This window comes from Daldinia loculata (assembly GCF_022478755.1).
Source record: "Daldinia loculata strain CBS 113971 unplaced genomic scaffold F4817scaffold_54, whole genome shotgun sequence".
NCBI lineage: Eukaryota > Fungi > Ascomycota > Sordariomycetes > Xylariales > Hypoxylaceae > Daldinia > Daldinia loculata.
The window spans coordinates 168,253-189,566 of NW_026054908.1; the positions used below are offsets into that span (position 1 = coordinate 168,253).

Consider the following 21,314-nt stretch of genomic DNA (forward strand, 5'->3'; position numbering starts at 1 on the left):
GAACTCTAAGCTTGCTACGGGAGCCCACGGCCATACATACTGAAAGTATCCTTTATTCTAGATGTCTCATCTAGAATCCTGCCAACCTACTAATTATTCGCCGCCCGCAGCAAAGTAACATAAGACCCTTTTCGAGACTGGCGTGTTTGTTTATGGGCTTCTATGGCTGAACACTACATCACATAACGTATGGCTCCAATGAAGGCGGGTTGTATCATGTTTTCAACTAAACACTCCAAGGATATGGATATACTTGTGGATTCTAAAAAGGAAGCTCTAGTAATGAGACTCGCTTATTGTACGTCGTAATCGAATGATCATCCTAGATAACCCACTACGGGAGCTACGGCGTAGAATTCATATGTCAGTTTCGTGCCGTGGTCGTCACTGCATCAACAGTCAGGATCAATAATAATGACATCTGACCGAGTCACAGTCAAGTACATCTTTAAATTCAACAGGTACATCTTTATAATCAACAAATACCGAAGAGTACTTCACCGAGGTGTGCAATAAAGCGCCTTGAGATTCATGGGATGTCACCACAATTTCCCCCCAAAGGCTGGGCTGCGTGCCACTTACGGCATATCCGTTATTAGCCTGAAGAATCTGCGGCCCCATTGATCATAGCCCATTAGCTGACGGCAGCTGAATCGTTGACGGGAGCTAAGGCTGTCTAAGATGTAATTTCGCAGCGGTAGCCTGGTCTTAAGCCTGAGGAATATCTGTGCTCGCCTGCAGATTTTGTAGGAACATTGTAGATGAGAAAGGGGCGCCCGTGAATTATTTGTCTTAGGTAAAAGTATTCAACACCAGGAACCAATTTTACGATATCCAATGGCACCTATTGAAGACTTGTGAGGCTGTCGAGGACTCGAGGCTCATGAGTATTGTAGTATTGTAGCATTGGCTAGACCCATATTGCTAAGTCGAGATGATGATTAGTCTAGAGACGGATATTTGTTTCATGCGCTACTCATCCCGCTGGAGACTACTTGGGCTGTCTGATCTAGGCTAGATAATTCATTTAGGGGGGCAACCACGTTGTCTTAGGGCTCGTCGTAACCAGGTGAGCGAAGCAGCCGGATCGACTAGTGTAGGATTTTAGGTTGTGCTGCGCCATTATCCTCCCAAGATATTTCTTTTGACCTCCCTGGATCAAGGTGCTCATCATCCTGGAATGTGCTGTTAGCTTGGCCGTGTCGTCTCCACCTCTTTGGTGCCATCCCCCCACGGGGCCTTGAGCTAGGAACTAAAGGGATACACTAGTAAGTCAAAGCGGTGCCTTGAATTCGCTGACAGGTCCGTATGTTAGGCAAAATATAAAATAACGGCATATCGAACGAGACGGCATGGTAGGGGCTTCCCATCGAAGGGCTGGATCCCGATGTAGCGTCGCAAATATCCTAGATCGCTTCCCGTGGAGCTAGCAGTCAAGGTGGGTTTCGATAACTTATGATACACGCTATACCAAGCTAGAATATCTTCTACGGCGTAGAATTATTACTTCCTGCTTAGAAGAAGATAAGCCCCTACATACATGACAACTCTTTGACGTGCTTTGCATTTCTTCAAAAAATAATTTTCGTCTATAAATATTTACCTTGCTTCGTACAAAAAAAGCAGCGTCTTCATATTTATGATGAAAAAACGATACTAAGTAGCCTACGTGCCTAGATGTTTTGATTATTAAAAAGTTATATGCTCGTACGTTATCCTGCCTTAAAGGGATGTTTGCAACATCCCCTGTCCGATAGAAAACAGCCATTAAGACAAAACAAGAACGTGAAGCAGTTCACCGAGATTTCCGTTGCACTAAGTCTCAAATTCACAATTCCTCCCGAGATTACAAAGCCACTTGCGCGATAAAATCATACCCATTATTGACCCTAAAAATCGGGTGATCAATAGTAGATATTCCCAACGTAGTGTCATAGCCTCGTCAATGAATTTATTGTATTTCTGAGCAGATTGTAGGGGTTTCAGTATTAAGGGCTTGTTTCGGTAAGCAGAAGGGTCCAAGTAAATTTTGCACAGGTGGTGTAGAATAGCAAAACGGTAGTGTCTAGCGCTACGAGGCTAAGCTTTACTACCATAGTATCTGTCAGCCTCGTTGCATCGTTTTCTATCTTAATCATCCATAGAAAGTCGATGGTATAGTATAGAGACAGTCGGCCTCTCACTACTAAAGTCATGCTTTAAAAGTACCCTGTCTACAAAAAAGAATACTGATGCCAGCTCTACAAACTACTCTATACTCAAGAGGCTAGGTATGGCATATACTACCAATCTATTCGACTGTCAGTATGTCACAGTCCTTAGTATCATAAAATCTTGAACTGCTACTCTACAAGTGTACAAATACTAATATAAGCAGCCTCTTCGATATAGTTACGCGCTATAGCATATTCTACCTTGAGCCCCGAACCGAAGAATTCGCGAAAATGTATGCCAATGACCCGACATATCTGGATAATCTTTAAACAACTGAGGAAAGACAAGTCGTTCTCAAGAGATGGCCGAAAGAACCTCCAATTCTCGTGAATACGCGTCTTTTCCTTGCTATAGAGAGGAACAACATATGCTATTTTTACCATTCTGAGATATCGCATACGTCCCGACACCCAACCATACCTCCAGAATAGGGGTTCTACAAAACAAATAGGCATGTTCTCTATCAAATGCTCTCATGTTATCTGACGGTTATGTTTGACTATACAGTCTATACTACAGGTGTTCTTGTTCGCCGGCACGGATCATCCTAACGTCACGAGCCAAGCATCGTGCAAGCATTATCAACTGGTACGCGGGGCGATGCGACATAACCATATCGGCGCTACTCAGGCTAGACCCAGGAAATAGGATCGGCTTCTTTTCCACTGTGGAGCTAGCGAACGATCTATCTACCGGTATCGAGTCTTAGCCGGAACGGAGAGCACACAATTTTGATGTTGCATTGAACGGCTATTCTAATGATAGTTCAATAGTAAGTGATCTATAGTAGTCCCCGGCCAGACCCAAAGTTACCTGCGCGAAACTACAAGTGCTAATCAAAGGATCGCAGTATTAGTTTCTCTCCATCGTCTAGATTCATACTGCCTAATACGACCGATACAATACTAGATCATCAAATCCTCGCACGTAGAGCGCCTAAATCGAGGGCTCACATGACGACTACGAATGTCCCTAGCTTGTTACAGAAACATACAACAGGATAAGGCTGATTGACTTGAAAGTCGATTGTTAGCATCTCCCTAGTAGAATGTTGGAGGAGACGTCGCGCAAGTGATTGAGCCAAATGCTAGTTTACTACAAACCTACTATGCCGACTGCTGCGATTAATCCAATCAATAAACCTATAATTCCTCCGACACATATAAATGTTGTAGTCCATCGGTCCGATTAACTCTAATATGAGTGAGTTGGTAATAGAGGAACACCTGGCAAAGGGCATAGAGTCGTATACTATTCTCGTTGGCATAGCATGGAACAACACTACCACTCAGAGCTCCTGAAATAAAGGTATTCGATTTACCATCTTTATTGGAGCCTATATCACCAATAGAAAGCAAGTTAGACTTTACTACTGGAAGATTGGGCGGGCTATAGGATACTGCGGTCATACAAAAACGCACAAAAGCGGCTAGGAGCAATATGGTATCAGCGACCTTACATGACCGCATCAGCCCATCTAGAGAAAAAGAATATACATAGGTAGTCTTGATTAGATATAGACGTAACTAGAATAAGTTACCAGCCAGGAAAATCTATTGAAGTCGTCAACGACCACCGACGTTGACTATCTGCTGTTGTTTCGCCTCGTTGTTCAACGAGCTCACGCCTTTACCAATAAATGTCCTTCGTCTTTAACATAGTTCATTAGAGTGGATTAAACTAATAGACCAAAGGATTTACTAACAATCCTGTGATATCATTGGAGCCACGATTATATAACGTGGCTAGTCACCCGCAAGGTCTTCCAAATTTGGGCTACTTTTATTTTAAAGGTACAATAGTAGTAACTGCCAAGGTGCCTACAGTCGTAGACATAATTCTAGTAGTCTAAAACTTGCAACCAATCGCAAGAAACTCTTCCGAGCTTGTATCTAGGCTATGCGATTAGACAAAATGAAGGCCTACACGGATCCCTAAAGGTCTCTTGGGATCGCCCGCTGCCAGCGTCACCGGCTAGCGCTTCGACTACTGTCATCATAACAGGTACCTAACTACTAGCATCCTTAATTTACCCCGTTACTATCGTGGGGGGTGTTTAGGGAATGATCAAATTCTTCAGTTAGTTATACCCAGCCTATTCTTATTATGACTGGACGAGCTATTTGCCGACATACATCGGTGGTTCTATTCGTGCCCCTTGACGATAATGTCTGTGAGAATTCTACATAAGACATCTAGAACAAAGAACACCTTCCGTATATATAGCTCAAGTTTCTATGGTTAGGTTTAGCATTCCTCGCGGAACAACGAAATTGGTTTTATTCTGGCTCAACCTCGTGATACTGTCCCCTCCATATATGCTGGTGATCTACTGATAGCAAATATAAGTACCACATACATCATATTGTCCGATGACAAGCTTAGGGAGCTCACTTAAGACCTTTGGCATAAAGTAAAGAAGACTACCAACTACGGGATTCTAATCCAGCTATGGAATACTGACGGCAATATCCCATATTGAGGGCCAGAATTTACCTTGACTCCAATACCATCATATTCGAATTTTACCTAAGTCTTATAAATGAGTCTTGCTGTCATTATGGGGTGGGCAAGACTGGGTATAAATGTTTCCATCTAAGCTACCTATCACGAGGTGGAGCAAGAAACATGGAAATGACTTCGTTGTCCAGTAAAGAACTCCACCTAAGCGAACTATGAGAGGCCATGGTTATACCTACTGAAAATATCCTTTATTCTACCTAGATATCTTGTCTAGAGTCCTAACACTACTGAAGTTATCGAGTACTGATAGTTGACAAGATCTTCTATTATTCCTCTAGTTAACTTCTCCTTAACTATAAGCTATAGGTCAATTATGGAGGGTATACATGAATCATTAGTTGTTTGATAACAGCGCTTTAACTTGGGTACTTAAAGCAAACAAACGCGGGATGGTGTCCGAGGAGAATGGGCAGTTAAGCGTCTTAAAAATTTAAAACAAACTGTTCTGATCAAATCTGTAATACTATGGGTGGTACAAATGTCCATAAAATTCAACTGCAATAATCGAATTCCGTTTAAAGCATAAGAAGACTTTGTTACAAGTGTAAAACATAAAGAGATTGAGTTACAGAAAAGAGCAATATCGACGTAGCAAATGTAAACTTAGGCTTTCATTAATAGTTGGCTACTTATATAATCGCCAATGGAGGTCGGGTTTTGCTTTAATGATATTAGTGAATAAGAGTTTGCAATAGGCAACCAAAATACTGGCTTTTTATTTCCTTGTCACGATAACTTCTAATTGAACGCGTCTGTATACTAATTACTTTAGAGACATGGGCGTATTACTTCTACCTTATTTCCGAGATAAGATAGTTGGCATGGATGTTTTTTAATAGTATATAATATGAGTTGCTTCGGTTTCTAAAACGTTCTGTTCTCGATGGTAGGTAAAACCTACAACGCCTGTGATGTATATAAGCAATGAGCCATGGCTTGATAAGACTACATAATAATGACAGTCATAGGAATATAAAGAGCCTAGGTGTAGGCATGGTTGCACAGATCATGGTTTAATATATTTTATTTGTGATTTGAGGTATATTGATAGTAGACGTCAGTGAGGCTATTGCGAGTTATAGCGTCAATACGTGACTTGCTCAATGCCGGTGCAAGTGTAATACTAAAGGCAGTATACTTTGTTGTTATCCCTGATCGTTTCTTTTCTAGTTCAAGATGCAATTTGTTGACCTTTTTTTCCTGAATAAATTTGTTAAGCTGAATATTATAAATATTATGATATAATAATCAATGTTATAACTTTGCTTATATTCAGTAGCTGTTAACCATTTTCATTTCCTTTGTTTTCTTTTTATGTAATGTTCTTCTAGTATCGAGGCCTGGATGATAAAATTCTGGCCAGATGGAAAAGGGAACGAATTAGAAACATGGAGAGAATAAGAATGGCTTTCTATGGTAGCTTTAGCTTAGGTAGTTTGCTAGAATCATGACCTGACCACTTAGTTTCTTACAGCAGGTTATATCTTTGTAAAGCTGGTTTCTTTTCTATAACTTTTTGGCGGACCCATATCAAAGTCACGCCTTAGTAAAAGACAGCAATGGCAGAACCACTTAGTCTCAAGTTTACTTCAAACCTATACCTTTTTATGGGGATAACGCAGTGGGGCATGTTGCTTATTCGGAAAGTCCTCGTCGCATATTAATACCTATTACCGAGTATGCGTGTATCCATGATTACCTACCCAGGTATATATAGGGCAAAATTGCCCTCCCCTTTTCGTTCCGAAACACCTCATCAAATAAGACCAACCGAACGCCGTGAATGCTCGCTTCCCCTTTCTCCTTTTCTTGATTTTGGGAATACCGTAGAAATACCCTAATGCAATACCAATGCTCTCACTAACGTACACACCCTAAGTTTTCCTACTGAGTGACTTGGGCTGAGTTCACTTGCGCTTGTGCTGCTCGAAGATGTTCCTCATGTGCTCATTTTCGAATTTCTTCTGAACACGAGAGGCCTTCTTGCGCTTCGGCGGAGCCTTCTGACCGAGATTTATGTTCTTCACCTCACTTGTGGCCTTCTGACCCAGTGCCTTCAGCTTCCTAGGCATTTCATCGACAGAGGGTAGGGCCTCTTGGAACCACATTACTCGAAATTCCGGGTCTACATCGTGATGTAGCTCTGGAACATCGGGCCAGATAATTCGTGCGTGGGTGTCCTTTCTGGTTCGTATACCCATGACCTTGTGTTCTCGCTCTAGCTCTTCGATAGCATTATCGCAGTCCGGCCAGCCATCTTTAATATCCTTGATTGAAATGCCTCCTTGATCCTTTCTCTGTTGCAAATATTCCAGCAGTTTTATCTTGGAAACTACACCGGGAAATTTGGCTCTATACTCATATGTACCGGTGCGCCATTCGGGTTGCTGGCTTGAACTAGCTTTGGATTTGGGGGCTGGGCTGAATAGGATGCGCGAGTGGGTTTTCAGACTTTGAACGAATGCGCGTTGCTGGTCCTCGGGGAGGTGTTGCAGCGTCAGGTGATCTAAGATCTCCTGTAGGGGCCTAGGACTGCGCTTTTCTTTGAGGAATTCGACAGCGAATGAAAGATGCGTATTACTGTGTTCGCCGAAGTCTTTCGCAGCAGCGGCAGCAGCGACGGCAGCGGGCGTTGGGGTCGGGGCATGATTCGTCGCAGCAGCATTCCCGTCGCGCTTCTGACGCTTGTTGTCGGTCTTGCTCGTATTCGCGCCGGATGGAGATGCGGCCGATGAGGCGGGTGCCGATCTTTTTATGCCGTTGGCGGGTTTGGAGGGCGACATGATGGGCGGTTTAAAATAGATTCCTGTAATGTATGTGATATAGCGACGAGAAAGTTGGTTGGTGAAAGCGATCTCGTCAAGAGACGGATGAAGAAAGAAAGAGGTGGAAAGACGAGGCTGAGTAAAGTTTAATTGTTAGGTAATGTTCTAAGATTAGGTCCACTACCTACTGCGATTAAGTACGTCCACACGTGGCTTGAAAGTAAAAGTGCAGTGCAGTGGTGTAGTGGGGGTTTGAATGTAGCTCTTGCTCTTTAGTGAGACGACAGGCCTAACCTTAAAATCAGAGACGCAGGTTCTGGATACGTATTTTCTTTGCAAATATTAGGAGTTAGTGAATTATCGAGTTGATATTACTCTGTTGCTGTTTTGAATGGCTATGAATTTTCCGAACACAGTAACAGGTACCTAGATATTGATATGACTGAATGATGTAGTATATTTGAGGAATCGGAATTCATTTAGTATGGTCGTTTAAGATCAGATGGTGTCAAAGACGGGCGTCGTGAGAAGTAAAAGAAATGATAAGTAACTGAAACCGGAAACCGATTCTGATCTGTGATGGCACATGCTCAAAGTTCAAATTAGATGCTGAAAATAGTATTATTGGGAAACATACTGAGCGCGTGTGGCCAATAATTGAAGATAATGTTTTAATTGCATTAATTGATTGCTATTCCCTACTGCTTTAGATCATCGGGTCTATGAAAACTGCTTCTTATTAAAGTGACCGCTATCTCCTAGCTAGCCAGCTCTAATAAAGTTGAATAACCATTTCTTCACCTGACTTCCTGGTTCTCAATTAACCAAGCAGTCTGATGATGACGATGAGACATGGACTAATAAGTTATGAAGAACCAAATAGCCCGATCTATTAAGTACTCATCAAATACATTGCCGAGAGGATATCGATCGTCCATCGCTTGAATCATGTTGTACGCTCTTAATCTCCCAAACATTTCCTGCCGAATATACGAATCCGTCTAAGCCTCCTTGCCTTGCTGCGACTGGAGGTATTGGAAAGCACCGAAACCGAGTATACCTCCGATGAAGATAATAGCGTACAAAGCAGTTCCCAAACCAGCAGAGCTTGTGTTAGCAGCAGGTGCGAGGGAGGACTGTTGGGCCTTGGGGGACGGGTCACCGGGCTGTATCCAAAGACTGTCAGCATATCGGAACAGGAGAGGTATAGTAGATTAAAGTATAGAGAAGAGCATGAGGTTCTCACCTTTCGCTTAAGAGTACCGACGAGGAGTTGCTCTAAGGTTTCTCGCGCTTCGTCGCTGTGGCCGACATCTTCGAAAGCCTCTGTCGCATCTTGGCCACCGACATCTAACATAACCTCTTCACCACCGCTATAATGAAAACGAGTCAGCTTACATATTATTAAGTCCGATCGGCGACAATGGGTTGCCGGGGCGTGGGAAGGAATTGCGATGGGAATCGCATAATGCGCTGGAGCACTTACGGATGTTCATCAACGAATTTTGTACAATCGTAGATCTTATCGTGGATAACAACAAAAAGATCTTTCTTGGTGTTGTGCTCGGCAACATCCTGGTAGGTATACTCCTTGTCCGCCATCTTGAATTTGTTGTCTAAATCTTTAAGGATAAAGGAAGAAAATTGTCAATAGCGATGGCTTGTTATGCAGACACAATGATGCGATCTGGACTTTCGAGTCGAGATGAGGGCACACTCGGCAACGGAGTTCGGGGATTGTTGAGAGGAACTTTGGAAAGTTGGGGGATAAGAAGGCTTGTGAAATTGTATTGGTGGTTGATTTCTTTAAGTTGAACTGTCTTCTCCCCTAGAAATTTCGGAGCTAGCGGTCTGCGGAGTACACGGCCGCCCCAATCCTAGCGAATCAGGGTTTCCCTAATTCATTTATCAGGATGCTGTGGGGATTATTGGGTGAGCTCACCTAAGATGATGGGTTAATGGACCCTGAGATTGGTTAGTTGGCTGGATCCACACTGCAAAGCTATTTACACCCTAGTAGACGCGTGGGAGTCGTACCTGCCTAAAAGTTATCTCGGAGTTATGTAGCATTTATGCACACCTCGGCTGGTCGGTTATGTACTCCTCTAAGGACCGGATAGCGGATCGGTACCTGCTATGTGAGCATAAGTGCCTAGGTAGTATTGCACAACTCATTATTCGATTGTACATACATAATTAACAACCTTTAATTGAGCCCTTCTCAAGTTTTGATAAAGGTCACGATATTGAGTCAAGTTTTTACACAAACCAGCGTACAATACATATATATAAGTCAATTGTTACGACATTACTTAACAAATCTGCAATAGACGCCGCAGAGTTGCTTATTACACCTGCACGTATTATACGTAAAATCGAACAAATTATTATTTATCTTATCTTATAGATTTATCATGGATCTATATCGCATCTATACCAATAGGTACCATCTCCCTTCTCCTTATAAACCAATCAGTGCGGTACAGACCCGAGGCTTCCGTCGGATCTTATTCATGCTGAATGATGGCATACATACATCTTGTATCACATATGGCACTATATAGTCATGACCTGTCAGTTATGAGCGTACCGGGATAGTTGTCTTACCTTAGGTACTCTCACCTTTTGAGCAAAACATCCCAGAGAAGCTCCCTCTCATGTTCAGAGACGATGTGTTAAGTAAGTATTTCTAGGCGGTGAAATCGATCCTTCTCGACAGACTCGGGATACTACATCGTGGAATCCGAGCTGGCTTACTTGAACGAATACGAAGAGCGGGGGTTACCAAGAGCATCTAACGAGCTGCAAAAAGTTCCCTACACAAGATTGAAAAACTCCGCCTGGCTTTCGTTCGTCTTCCATTGTTCAACAGCTTCCCCAGCCATCAAACCGGGGACATAACACTCTCCGATGAAAGAGTATTTGCCCTCACCGAGCTCTCGGATTACATAAGGCACCTTACCACCAAATAGGATCACGACCATATCATCCCTTTCTATTGTTTCGGGACCTATCCCCATCAAATTTCCTGCCGTGACGAAAAAATCGTCTATGCAAGCAAACCCTTGTAAAGGCCTCGTGGAACCGGATTGAACTCGAAGACTTCCAAAGAGTATCTGACCACTTCCATTTTTGGCCGATTCCTGAGACTGGTATTCGCTTCCCAAACTGTTGAAGTAGCCATTGTGCTGCATCATCGAGGAAGTCAGGATCCTCGTTGATCGGCCGTTTCGTATCGCTGAGACCTGCTGTGAGCGTTGAAACAAATGTGTGCGGTATGTTCTTTGGCCGATACTTTGGCCTCCTCTCTTCCAGGTTATTCACCTTGTCGGACCAATGTGCTATCAAACTCCAGGCCGCTCCAACAAAGTCACGTTCTTCCTTGTACGTCCTGTGTCGGAACCCATAGCTTACAAGTTTATCCCCGTACACTCTTATTTCGCCTAGGAGAACCCTAATTCCCTTGACGGAAAGGCATCTTGGGTCGGTAGAATCACCAATAGCCAGATGTTCATTACTGTTTGCGTTGTATGGTGGATCATCCTGGTTATGGCTAACCAACTCAACGCATGCTTTTGGTTGACTCCAGTCGGGTACCCAAGATGGCCACGCTGTGGTTTTCAGCCCTTGGATTCCACCGGCATGAGATAATGCCGAAAGCTCCCCGTGTTCTATCACGAGGAAGCGAATCACATTCTGATAAACTTCATTGATGGGATTACCGTAGACCGGTTCGATTAGCGGGTCGAGCCTGTCTGTATTTGCAGTCTCTTCTGCTAAACTGTAGGTTGCATATACCTTGTCTTCTTTGAGAGTTGCTTTCCTCCCTCGAAGGTCCCGTAGCATCTGAAGTAAGGGCCGTCTCTTCCCCGGTGTCATATGCATATGCCACATCGCGGCTACTTCGGATATTGGCAGAAGGTCTCCTAGCTCTCCCTTAAATTCAATGTTAGTGGGCAACGCAAAGCCATGTGTCTGAAACCACGTGGCCGCTTGCCCTAAGGCTGTCCATTGGACCTCCCAGTCTCCTAAGATAGCTATCGCTCGTGGAGCGAGAACAACTTCCTGCACGATCCAAACGCGTTGGAACCATAGGTTGTCGAAGAACTCGCGGAGGTACTGCCAATCCTCAGCCGACGCGTTAGGAAAGCCGTGCACTAAATTTCGGTAGACGGCATCTGCAGCAGATTTTGATGCCGTAGGGTAAATCTCTCCGGCCTGGACGTTCCTCAAAGCTTGTGCGATCATCGTGAGGATGACCGGCATCTTCCCGCGTTTACCGATGGGCTTACTCCGTTGCGTTAAGAATACGGGTACCCCTGTTAGTAGTTGCAGTTCCGGAGGTGGCCGATTAGTCGGATATACGATATTTGGTAATTTACCTAGCCATATCTTGACCGTATGGGCGTTGGTATAGGCTCTATCTATCGACTTCACATGGAGTGACTTCTCGACATTATCCTTTTGGTTGATGCAAAGCGCATCGATCCAGATGGGCCTTTCCTGTGTCAGATTATTACAATTCAAACGTCATTAGTTCCCAACCAGAACAAGATGCCTCACCTGCTGAAAGTCGGACTGCCCTCGCTCTTCTTGCCGATTAGAGGCGAACTCGCGCCAAACGTTGCGACTCGAATGAAGAGGATGATTTTCTGGCCAAGTGATGACTGAGTCCCAGCGTGGAAGCGGACGGAGATATCTCATGGCCTCGATCAAGTTCTTCGTGACTGTCATCCTCTGGCCATTGCACATGATGGGTTCTTCGGATAGTTCAGTACCCCAGACATATGATATCGCGTCAAACGTCGGCGCCTGCTCTACGTCGGCGACTACGACTAGACTGCAGTTGATCGCCTCGGATGCAAATCCCGGGACAATTGATAATAAACGTATAGACCCTGCCGGAAGGGGCTGGTAAATCTGTTGGGTTGCCATCGTACCGCGCTCGACACAAATATCTATCAGACGATACTCTTCTATTCCGCCTCCATAGATGATAATGTTGATAGTATCTGATTTGAATACGGCGAGGCACTTAAAGAAGTAACCTAGATGATTACGAGCCCCTGCTACTATTTCTGATATATCTGATCTATTTATATTGTTCCTACATGAAACGCCTTCCTATAGGCCATCATGTCTTATAGCCACTCACGTTTAATCGACGCTTGTGTTCAGCTACATATCTGTCTTACAGATATCCAACTTCTTTCGTACGGTGGGGGCTTCATTTGATGCTGGATGGATGCTAATCCTTGGACTAGGTCGACATGTCACATAGTAGGGGAAACGACGACTTTCGCAACATTCATCTCCAACATCAGCTTCTTTCTCATCGAAAATGTAGCTTCAAATTCATCTTAAAGCAATAAGACCCGATCTATTATACTGTGCAAGATGAATATATTTTTCAACAACAGGAGAGATATTGCGTTACGGAATGCTAGTAAGTTTTGAATAAGCAATATGCAAATAAATTAGGGTTTGTTACTGAGCAAGTATATAGCTGTTTACGCACAATGGTAACTACCTACCTACCTCACAACCAATCTTGATATGTGATACCCTTTACTCAACTCATCCTGCCAGGTTCGGCGTTCTATCAGCCATCTCTTTCGTATTGACTAGAGTCTTTTGGATCACCGCATACGATGATTCTAACAGGGACTTCCGAAAATACGAAATAGCGGTTAGATTATTAGATATGATGTATGTCTACTAGGAGGCTCTCTCCGAACTAGGTATCCCGTCACCCTTTTAGAACCATTCCTAAGTGTTCTCCAGCTTCTTCTCGTTCTGTCTATTTTTAATGGAGACTCCTCCTAGCTCCCGTCGCTGGCGTTTGTCCTTCGGTATCAGTCTGTTTTGGTGCTTCGCCCGTGCGATGATCGACTTCATGTTATCTATGTCAGGTTTTTCCCAACGAGATGGGCCGGGAACTCTTGTGATAGTTTTCGGCAGTTTTATAGGGCTATCGCTGTACTTTACAGTGGCTGGTACTATACTTCTCAGAGGCGAATCGGAGGACTTCTACTCTTGCCGCTCCCGAACACTGTTCTACGCGGGATATACGTACTCCCTAGCTGCCGGGGGCCGCGGAAGACCCTTCGATCCCCCTTATACCTGCACTATATCGCCTCTCTGGTTTCTTCGCCCGGGACGGGTCTTTGCATTGGGATGGTGGTTCCGTGTATCGCAGTGCATCGAGTTGGCAGAGATCTTCTCGGCGCTGGCATATTTCGTTGCGTATTGGGCTGGGCACGAGTACGTGTTCACACGAACACTCGGAGGCCCTGGTGTTGAGCTTATGCCGCGGGTTACCACTGGACTGGCACCACGGGATGAATCTATCGGGCAGGATGAGGGGAGAAGTATGTTGTCTTGATTATATTGCGCGACAATAAGATGGTTTTAACTTGGACGACGGTATTACATTAGTAAAATAAAAATAAAAATAGAATAAAAAAGAATAAGAGGAAAAAATAACGTACAAAAAAGTTCGGAGTTGCCCACCATTCTGTCGCATTCGTACCAACACGAGTTGACCTCCTCGTAGCCCTGCTAGGTCCGAAGTGCAAGTCCTATGAAAAACCCTTCGAGGGGTTATTTCTATCCTTTCATCACCTTAACCGCTAAGCCAATTGCCATTTTGACCTTGGGTTTCGGATCCGGGGTGATGGACTGTGCATCTATTGCAATATTTAACTTACCTTGCGATCCCTATGACAACTGCACCTGGCAACCGTGCGCCAGTGAGGGAGGGGTACCACCTGATGTCTTCTGTACGTGTAGTACCTGTTTAGAACATGGCAGTAACTGTAGTTTACTTGGGTACCTATTCTTTAGTGGTAGAATGAATAGCTCTTTTCTGCCCAGTTAAGTGCATTCGCGTCTGATCGTCTAGAGGTGTATGTAGAAACCTAAGCACCTGTAGTGGTGAAATAAAATATGCAACATGGATTTCATCTAACTTGCAAGTCCCTTGGGCAAATATTCGAGACATAAACTCTACTCATCCTTCGTATTCATCAAGACGTCCTTGTTCAGCATATGCTACGCTAAATTACTCAGGCTGGCTAAGCAAATACAACACTCCGGGCCTCACCGGGGTCGACCGATATTCCACATCACACCTCCAACAAAACATCTAACAGCACCTTTCCTCCCCGTCACTACTATCTTCTAGCAGCCCCTCCAATATCCTGTCCGACACGGTAACTCGCGACCTTATCCCACTCGATCTTCTGGCGCGTGACGGGCAACTGTCTCCGCAGGCCCTTGAAGGCGCCTTCGCTTAGGCTCGTGAATCCTCTGTTCAGTTCCTCTTGGTACTTGCGCTCACTAGCGCTGATCTCCTTGGCGATGCCGGCTCCGGTGCCTGATGACACGGATGCGGTGATGGGCTTGTTGGTGAGTAGGCGCACGTTGCCGTCTTCGTAGTAGTGCACGTCGACTTTGACGCTGCCCTCGATGCTGCTGCTCGAAGGGTCGAATATGTAGAGGGAGCGCCAACGGCCGTTCCTGTGGATGGGTGAGCCCTCTGTTTATATTGTTTTGCTAATGGTTGTGTTTTGGGGGTTGAGAAAAGGGGTCCACATACCAGTAGTTGTTCGGGCTGTACTTGTTGGCCACGATTATAACGGCGACCTTGGAGTCGCCCTCGATCGAGTACACGCCATACGAACCGCTCGGGAAGTGCTCCTTAACGTATGCCGAGACGCTTTTTAGTGTCGACTTCCTGCGCGCTGCCTATCAGCCAGCCACTCTATACCAATACCCATAGACACATTGTCTTTCTAATTGTCTCTCATCTATTTATTATAGCTTAGGGAGGCCATGCGTACACTAAATCTGCCTGGGGTCCTTCTAGCACGTGGCTCTGGACGTTGCTCGCTTTCTGGGTGACGTGGTCGAAGGCGAAGCTTGACGAGCTCTCAACATCGTAGTATCGTCCGTTACCGAGGGAGCTATGCGAGCTGATGATAACTTGTTGGCTGCTGCCGGGCAGCTTGGCGGTGACGAATTGCTCCTCGTTGTACCTCTCGAACGCGGGTCCTAGTCTAGAGACAATATCGGGTTCGTTGAAGGTTAGAGCCTTGATATCTGTAGATATGATTAAATATTAGACTTGTATGTATATGGTGTGATTGGGTGAAGAGATAAGGGGTTCGGACGTACCGTTTATGACATCTGCGAGCTGTTCGGTATCTGTAAGTCAGCTTGTGATGTCCGATTTGTATAAATACCTCCTAACCTAGCTATCGAACATACCTCGCCAGGGGGTGCACCCTCTACAAAGGACTCCACGGTTTCTAAAGAGGTAGCCATCTTGAGTTTGTCCTATTGTCCTATTGTGAAGAGGTTTAAGTCCGAAGAAGGGATTAAATTAAGGTACCATTAGGAAAAGTATCACAAGCGTTGTCGTCTCCGTTGCCCCAATTTAGTCTTGACTTATTGAAACGCAGGGAGCGCGGGGCAGCTAAGTGGGGGCCATGGGCTTTATCGATAGGATATTTTAGGTACCTCCTTAGGTACGTACGAAATACAGTGTATAATCTGCACTCTTTCTCATTATTCGCTTTTATATTAATTTCTATTGTCTCCCAGCCATCTAAAGTCTTCAAACCCTAGGGACTTAATATTCTAGGGTTTTAATGTATTTACTTAGGCCCTCTTGTCAATAAATTTATGGACTTTCTTGACACTATTTTCTTTGTTCCTCTCATACCAAAATTCCAAATACACCAGACCGCGACTTATATGCATAATGGTATTTAAGGGATACTTATATCTTAAGTATAACATCTACTGTTTAATATTCCAATAGCTTCTTTATGCCATCATATATTCCTATACCATGGTTAGCACTATTCATTGGAAAACAATGACAGCTTCGAAAACTTACTAGCTACGTCGGGGATGTTGAACTTCTCAAACATCAGTGGGGTGAATATACTCCATCCTGCTACTCGCGACACCGGAGCCTCGAGTCTTATAAACGTGTCTGGGTCCTCCTGGATCGCCGCGGCCACTTCGGCCCCTATTCCTGCGTTTACCATGGATTCGTGCACCACCATGCATCTCCCCGTTTTCCGTACGCTCTCGAAGACGCACTCTTTGTCCCAAGGATATACGGTTCGCAGGTCAATGAGTTCTATCGAAATTCCTAAGTCTTCCTCTGCCTTTTGAATGGCAGCATTACAAGTGTATAGTGGCTGTCCGTATGAGATAATAGTAACGTCCTTGCCCTCCTTAAGTATCTCTGCCTTGGAGAGGGGTAAGGTATATGGATTTGTCGGCACTTGTTCGACGGCCGCTCGGTACAGGATTTTGGGTTCTAGGAAAATGCACGGGTCATTACTCCTAATAGCAGAAAGCAATAGTCCCTTGGCTTGTAGTGGAGATCTCGGCATTATCACTCTTAAACCAGGAATATGAGTGAAAAGGCTCTCAGGTGACTGTGAATGGTACAGTGCTCCGTGACCGACGCCTCCGCATGGCATTCGCACCGTCAGGCCGCCCGCACTTCTTCCGGTCCCTCCTTCGCGGTATCTATATTTCGCGGCCTCGTTTACTAATTGGTCGAACGCAGGGTAGACGTAGTCAGCGAACTGGATTTCGGCTACGGGTCGCATACCCTCGGCGGCTAACCCGATGCCGAATCCCATGATACCTTGCTCCGTTAGAGGTGTATTGAAGACGCGAGCTCCTCCGAAATTCTCGGCAAGCTTCATCGTACAGCGGAACACGCCACCAAAGGATACATCTTCGCCAAATACCAGAACGTTCTCATCCTCAGCAAGCGCTATCGACAGGGCATCGTTTATGGCCTGGAATAGGTTCATACGTTTTGCTGTACCATTTCTAGCTTCAGGCGGTAACTCTGGGTTAGAAAGTGCTGCTTGCGAGCTGTGTGCTAGTAGTGGCGTTGTTGAATAGTCAGGCGGTAAGTTGAGTCGCGCATTCGGCGGATGCGTAGAGTAGTTTCGACGTCGTGACGAGCATACAGCCGGTCGCCTCGACTTATACAGCCTATTGATGGGCGTAGACGCTCTCGCAAGTGGTCGAAGTGAAATACAATTCTTCATTTTTACGATGCTACCTGCTACCTTTGCAGATTCATGTCTAGCTATGGATTGAAAGCATTCTGATAAGCAGAAGTGGAATGTGAGAAATCGGTCAAGTCAACCGAGGCCGTCTTAAGGCCGTCATACGCATGGAGAAGCTGAGAACCGACGTCGCTTAGTTGCGGCATTCGGTTTAGGGAATCTCGAATTGAACTAAAACCCCACAATCTACGCAGCCCACGAGACCTAGTGTTAGGTACCTAACCTTAGGTACCTAGCTAAGCCCCGCTGGTTATACCGTTCAATCCGCTGTCTTAGCTATATTTTTTGGTACCCACGTACCTACCGTCATGGCCCAGACTGCTGGGTGTCAGGGTGTCGGAAAAGTCTTGGCCTATCCGCAATTGGAGACAGCATCTCGTATCTTCCAACTTTTACAAGGATTATAACTTGGAAGAGATAGTTGCCCGGCCAACCACAGATTCACCATTGGATGGCACGAAACTCTTGGCCACGCAAGCTTAAACGGTTTATTCCAAGGAACTTGACGCAATCGATAAATTATTGCAGATACTTTCCGCAAAGGGCCTGCATATCTATCTACTTTATAGATTGAAAGACTCCTTACGTGTTTGTGAATGTATCCCATATCTATATTGTAGTTAGTCTTAAATTTCTCATTCCTTATACCCATGGCGCATGACGAGGTGGAATCGGACGGCCACCGGCGTAGGGATTCCGATGCGCATCATAAACGACATAAGAAACGGAGATCCAGAGAGCATGGCTCAAAGAGGCCTACATCGGGTCCGGAGGAGACATCACGGGGTACGGCTCGAAGGCTTTCTATGGGCGCGCTTGCTCAATTGAATGAGTATAATTCCCTCGAGCCTGCGGAGGAACCGCCGAAAGAACGGGAGCGTAAACCGAAAAGAGACCGACCCCGACGAGAAGAGTATAAGGCTGTTGATGTTGAATACGAGTCACCTAGGAGAGCGCGGCGCTCGAGGGGCGACCATGCGCATTCCGAAGGAGAGTATGAATCACCTAGAAGGGAACGACGGCGGACAAGAGAATACCGAGACGGGGAAAGAGTTCGCGAAAGAGGATACGAATCTCAGGATGTAGAGGATCGACGGCATAGGCGACGACATCGCAACATAGATACTGGGGACGAAGAGGTTATACTAAGAGACAAAGAACGAAGACATCACAAAAAGGACCGAAGAGTAGTCAGCGGAGCTATCGTAGAGGAGGGGAGGGCGACCTCAAGAATGAGGGGCGGCGCCGCGAGTAAACACAGTAGTTATGATAGCTATGACAGTATCGCAAAGGAGAAAGCGGGCATGCAATGGAACATACCAGGAACCGTCAGAAAGAAGAAACGATGTAGGTTTAAAAGGCCTAGTGCCAGGCACGTTATTAACATCTCAAATAGGGATCATAGCAGGCGTCGCGCTTGTGATACTCATCATCATCATAGTGGTAGCGGTCGTCGTGAGCAAGAAGAACCAGGCCAACGACTCTGGCTCGCATAACTCCAGTCTCGACGATATCTCACAAAATAGCGTCCCCCCAGCTGCTCGGGGGACTTATCTGGACCCATTTACATGGTACGACACGACAGACCTTAACGTAACCTATACCAACGAAACAGTGGGTGACCTGCCGGTTATGGGGCTTTTCATGGATTGGGACGACTCCAAGTCTGCCAACGACAAGGTCCCCGCTATTGAGAAGTCCTGGGGCGACTACGCAAAAACACCAGCACGCGGTGTTAATCTAGGTGGCTGGCTCTCGATTGAGCCCTTTATTACGCCTTCGCTATTCAACTATGACAGCAGATTGGGCATCATTGACGAATGGACTCTATGCAAGCATCTCGGTCCCAAAACAGCAGCTTCAACTCTTGAAAAGCACTACGCCACATTTGTTACGGAACAGACCTTCCAGGAGATACAGGCCGCAGGGTTAGATCACGTCCGAATCCCCTACAGCTACTGGGCCGTGCAGACGTACGACGACGACCCATATGTCTTCCGCACCTCGTGGCGTTATCTCCTGCGCGCGATCGAGTGGGCGCGTAAGTACGGGCTACGAGTGAACTTGGACCTTCACGGCTTACCAGGAAGTCAGAATGGCTGGAATCACAGTGGAAGACAAGGCGTAGTCAATTGGCTCAACGGCACCGACGGGGACCTAAATTCACAGCGATCACTCGACGTGCACGATCGTCTAACTAAGTTCTTCGCGCAGGACCGCTACAAGAACATCATCACGTTCTACGGCCTAGCGAACGAGCCGCGCATGGTGTCCCTTCCTGCAGACGCCGTTATCTCCTGGACATCGGAGGCGTACAACCTCGCACGCAAGAACGGCATACAAGCCAACGTTGTGTTCGGAGATGGCTTCATGGGACTAGGCAACTGGCAGGGCAAGCTAACGGGTATGAACGGGCTGGTGCTTGACGTGCACCAGTATGTCATCTTCAACAACGACCAGATCGTCTACACGCATCAAAAGAAGGTGCAGTACGCCTGCGACGGGTGGACGCAGCAGACGCAGCAGAGCATGGACACATCCACCGGCTTCGGCCCCACCATGTTCGCCGAGTGGTCGCAGGCCGACACTGACTGCGCCAAGTACCTGACCAACGTGGGCTGGGGCAACCGATGGACGGGCACGTACGACTCGGGCAACGCGTCGACCGAGGCCCTAACGCCGAAGTGCCCAACTCAAGACACCTCGTGCACGTGCGACGATGCCAACGCCGACCCGGGTTCCTACTCGGCTTCGTACAAGAAATTCCTCAAGATGTTCGCCGAGGCCCAGATGACTAGCTTCGAGAAAGGCTACGGCTGGTGGTACTGGACTTGGGACACTGAGAGCGCGCCTCAGTGGAGCTACAAGAAGGGCCTCGCTGCCGGCATCCTGCCCGACAAGGCGTATGATAAGGACTTCAACTGCGATGCAGACGTGCCCGACTTCTCGGATCTAAGTGAGAGTTTTTGATTGCTGATCGCAGTCAAATTTAGGTTAGGTATATCATTTGTTCTGCTCGGGGTTTGCTTTTTTTTCACTGTTTGTTTGATTTGCGTGGGGGTTGGCGTCTGGGGAGGCTGGACCGGTGTGTTTTAGGGCTCGGCATCTCAACCGTCTGCCTACCTAGGTAATCTCCATGCATCTCTACACATTTTTTTGTGGAATGGCAAATTAAGCTAAGGTCGAGTAATCTAATAGACAAGCGGCTTACCAATGACAACAGCTTACCAATGCCTCCTAGCGATGCAAAGGAGATCCGAGCACGGTGCGTAATATGATCAAAAGCAAGAAAGTAAGCAGCTAAATTCAGCTAGTTATGCTGTCAGGCCGGGTTTCACAAACGGGTTAAAAGGGGGGGGAGAGAATGGCGTACAGAAGCCGAGAAGGAAGGATTAGCCGCGGGTATCCCGCATCCGGTGGCGTTTCTTTCGGCTCCTAGAGAAGCCGGAGCGCAAACATTATCTCGTGCGCATAAGATTAGTTGTAACTATGAGCGTTTTGCATATACGCATTGGCAGGCGGGCTGATTTTATTGATATATATATTGGATATGGTACATGAAGTAGGGAAGAGGAAAGGGGGGGATGGGGGGGTTATGAGACGGGCGAAATGTGGTTTAGGTTTATGAGATGAGCTGTGTATATTCTCTACGGAGAAATTTGATGATTGCAAGAGGTAATAATGACAGATTAGTACGCGCACT

General features: G+C 46.0%; 7 protein-coding genes across 7 annotated transcripts; 2 read left to right on the plus strand and 5 right to left on the minus strand.

The window, feature by feature from the left end:
- Positions 1-6,031: 6,031 nt before the first annotated feature.
- Positions 6,032-8,098, minus strand: F4817DRAFT_347529 (transcription initiation factor IIE, beta subunit). The gene is made up of 2 exons (XM_049304559.1): positions 6,441-8,098; positions 6,032-6,386 (listed from the first exon to the last, which is right to left on the minus strand). The coding sequence occupies exon 1, from the start codon at positions 7,518-7,520 to the stop codon at positions 6,645-6,647; it is 876 nt and encodes a 291-aa protein (XP_049155925.1). The 5' UTR covers positions 7,521-8,098; the 3' UTR covers positions 6,032-6,386; positions 6,441-6,644.
- Positions 8,099-8,166: 68 nt separating this feature from the next.
- Positions 8,167-9,331, minus strand: F4817DRAFT_347530 (cytochrome b5). The gene is made up of 3 exons (XM_049304560.1): positions 8,989-9,331; positions 8,749-8,875; positions 8,167-8,668 (listed from the first exon to the last, which is right to left on the minus strand). The coding sequence occupies exons 1-3, from the start codon at positions 9,102-9,104 to the stop codon at positions 8,504-8,506; spliced, it is 408 nt and encodes a 135-aa protein (XP_049155926.1). The 5' UTR covers positions 9,105-9,331; the 3' UTR covers positions 8,167-8,503.
- Positions 9,332-10,318: 987 nt separating this feature from the next.
- F4817DRAFT_360977 (heterokaryon incompatibility protein-domain-containing protein) lies at positions 10,319-12,437 on the minus strand (the record flags this gene model as incomplete). Its single annotated transcript, XM_049306345.1, has 3 exons — positions 10,319-10,551; positions 10,598-12,005; positions 12,066-12,437. 3 exons carry the CDS (start codon positions 12,435-12,437, stop codon positions 10,319-10,321), a joined length of 2,013 nt encoding a protein of 670 aa, XP_049155927.1.
- Positions 12,438-12,643: 206 nt separating this feature from the next.
- On the plus strand, positions 12,644-14,002 carry F4817DRAFT_226646 (uncharacterized protein). Its single transcript, XM_049298875.1, has 5 exons — positions 12,644-12,715; positions 12,767-12,948; positions 13,009-13,024; positions 13,092-13,211; positions 13,287-14,002. Exons 2-5 carry the CDS (start codon positions 12,900-12,902, stop codon positions 13,885-13,887), a joined length of 786 nt encoding a protein of 261 aa, XP_049155928.1. The 5' UTR covers positions 12,644-12,715; positions 12,767-12,899; the 3' UTR covers positions 13,888-14,002.
- A 360-nt stretch (positions 14,003-14,362) lies between these two features.
- F4817DRAFT_347543 (F-actin capping protein, alpha subunit) lies at positions 14,363-15,990 on the minus strand. The gene is made up of 5 exons (XM_049304561.1): positions 15,774-15,990; positions 15,681-15,699; positions 15,347-15,605; positions 15,103-15,240; positions 14,363-15,023 (listed from the first exon to the last, which is right to left on the minus strand). The coding sequence occupies exons 1-5, from the start codon at positions 15,828-15,830 to the stop codon at positions 14,678-14,680; spliced, it is 819 nt and encodes a 272-aa protein (XP_049155929.1). The 5' UTR covers positions 15,831-15,990; the 3' UTR covers positions 14,363-14,677.
- A 47-nt stretch (positions 15,991-16,037) lies between these two features.
- F4817DRAFT_347544 (thiamine diphosphate-binding protein) lies at positions 16,038-17,805 on the minus strand. Its single transcript, XM_049304562.1, has 2 exons — positions 16,408-17,805; positions 16,038-16,352 (listed from the first exon to the last, which is right to left on the minus strand). Exons 1-2 carry the CDS (start codon positions 17,588-17,590, stop codon positions 16,315-16,317), a joined length of 1,221 nt encoding a protein of 406 aa, XP_049155930.1. The 5' UTR covers positions 17,591-17,805; the 3' UTR covers positions 16,038-16,314.
- A 221-nt stretch (positions 17,806-18,026) lies between these two features.
- On the plus strand, positions 18,027-21,185 carry F4817DRAFT_347547 (glycoside hydrolase family 5 protein). The gene is made up of 3 exons (XM_049304563.1): positions 18,027-18,958; positions 19,008-20,876; positions 20,926-21,185. The coding sequence occupies exons 1-2, from the start codon at positions 18,262-18,264 to the stop codon at positions 20,579-20,581; spliced, it is 2,271 nt and encodes a 756-aa protein (XP_049155931.1). The 5' UTR covers positions 18,027-18,261; the 3' UTR covers positions 20,582-20,876; positions 20,926-21,185.
- The last annotated feature ends 129 nt before the right edge of the window (positions 21,186-21,314 follow it).

What these genes read in the sequence shown, in the direction of transcription:
- F4817DRAFT_347530 (XM_049304560.1), bottom strand. Translation starts at nt 9,104, where the DNA reads ATGGCGGACAAGGAGTATACCTACCAGGATGTTGCCGAGCACAACACC. An exon ending in AAATTCGTTGATGAACATCC is followed by an intron (nt 8,876 to 8,988) that starts GTAAGTGCTCCA and finishes TTTTCATTATAG; the next exon opens with CGGTGGTGAAGAGGTTATGT. An exon ending in TCGGTACTCTTAAGCGAAAG is followed by an intron (nt 8,669 to 8,748) that starts GTGAGAACCTCA and finishes CTTTGGATACAG; the next exon opens with CCCGGTGACCCGTCCCCCAA.
- F4817DRAFT_347529 (XM_049304559.1), bottom strand. Translation starts at nt 7,520, where the DNA reads ATGTCGCCCTCCAAACCCGCCAACGGCATAAAAAGATCGGCACCCGCC.
- F4817DRAFT_347543 (XM_049304561.1), bottom strand. Translation starts at nt 15,830, where the DNA reads ATGGCTACCTCTTTAGAAACCGTGGAGTCCTTTGTAGAGGGTGCACCC. An exon ending in GGACCCCAGGCAGATTTAGT is followed by an intron (nt 15,241 to 15,346) that starts GTACGCATGGCC and finishes GGCAGCGCGCAG; the next exon opens with GAAGTCGACACTAAAAAGCG. An exon ending in TACAGCCCGAACAACTACTG is followed by an intron (nt 15,024 to 15,102) that starts GTATGTGGACCC and finishes ACCCATCCACAG; the next exon opens with GAACGGCCGTTGGCGCTCCC.
- F4817DRAFT_347544 (XM_049304562.1), bottom strand. Translation starts at nt 17,590, where the DNA reads ATGAAGAATTGTATTTCACTTCGACCACTTGCGAGAGCGTCTACGCCC. An exon ending in CAACATCCCCGACGTAGCTA is followed by an intron (nt 16,353 to 16,407) that starts GTAAGTTTTCGA and finishes ACCATGGTATAG; the next exon opens with GAATATATGATGGCATAAAG.
- F4817DRAFT_347547 (XM_049304563.1), top strand. Translation starts at nt 18,262, where the DNA reads ATGGCGCATGACGAGGTGGAATCGGACGGCCACCGGCGTAGGGATTCC. An exon ending in CGTCAGAAAGAAGAAACGAT is followed by an intron (nt 18,959 to 19,007) that starts GTAGGTTTAAAA and finishes CATCTCAAATAG; the next exon opens with GGATCATAGCAGGCGTCGCG.
- F4817DRAFT_226646 (XM_049298875.1), top strand. Translation starts at nt 12,900, where the DNA reads ATGAATATATTTTTCAACAACAGGAGAGATATTGCGTTACGGAATGCT. An exon ending in GTTAGATTATTAGATATGAT is followed by an intron (nt 13,212 to 13,286) that starts GTATGTCTACTA and finishes AGTGTTCTCCAG; the next exon opens with CTTCTTCTCGTTCTGTCTAT.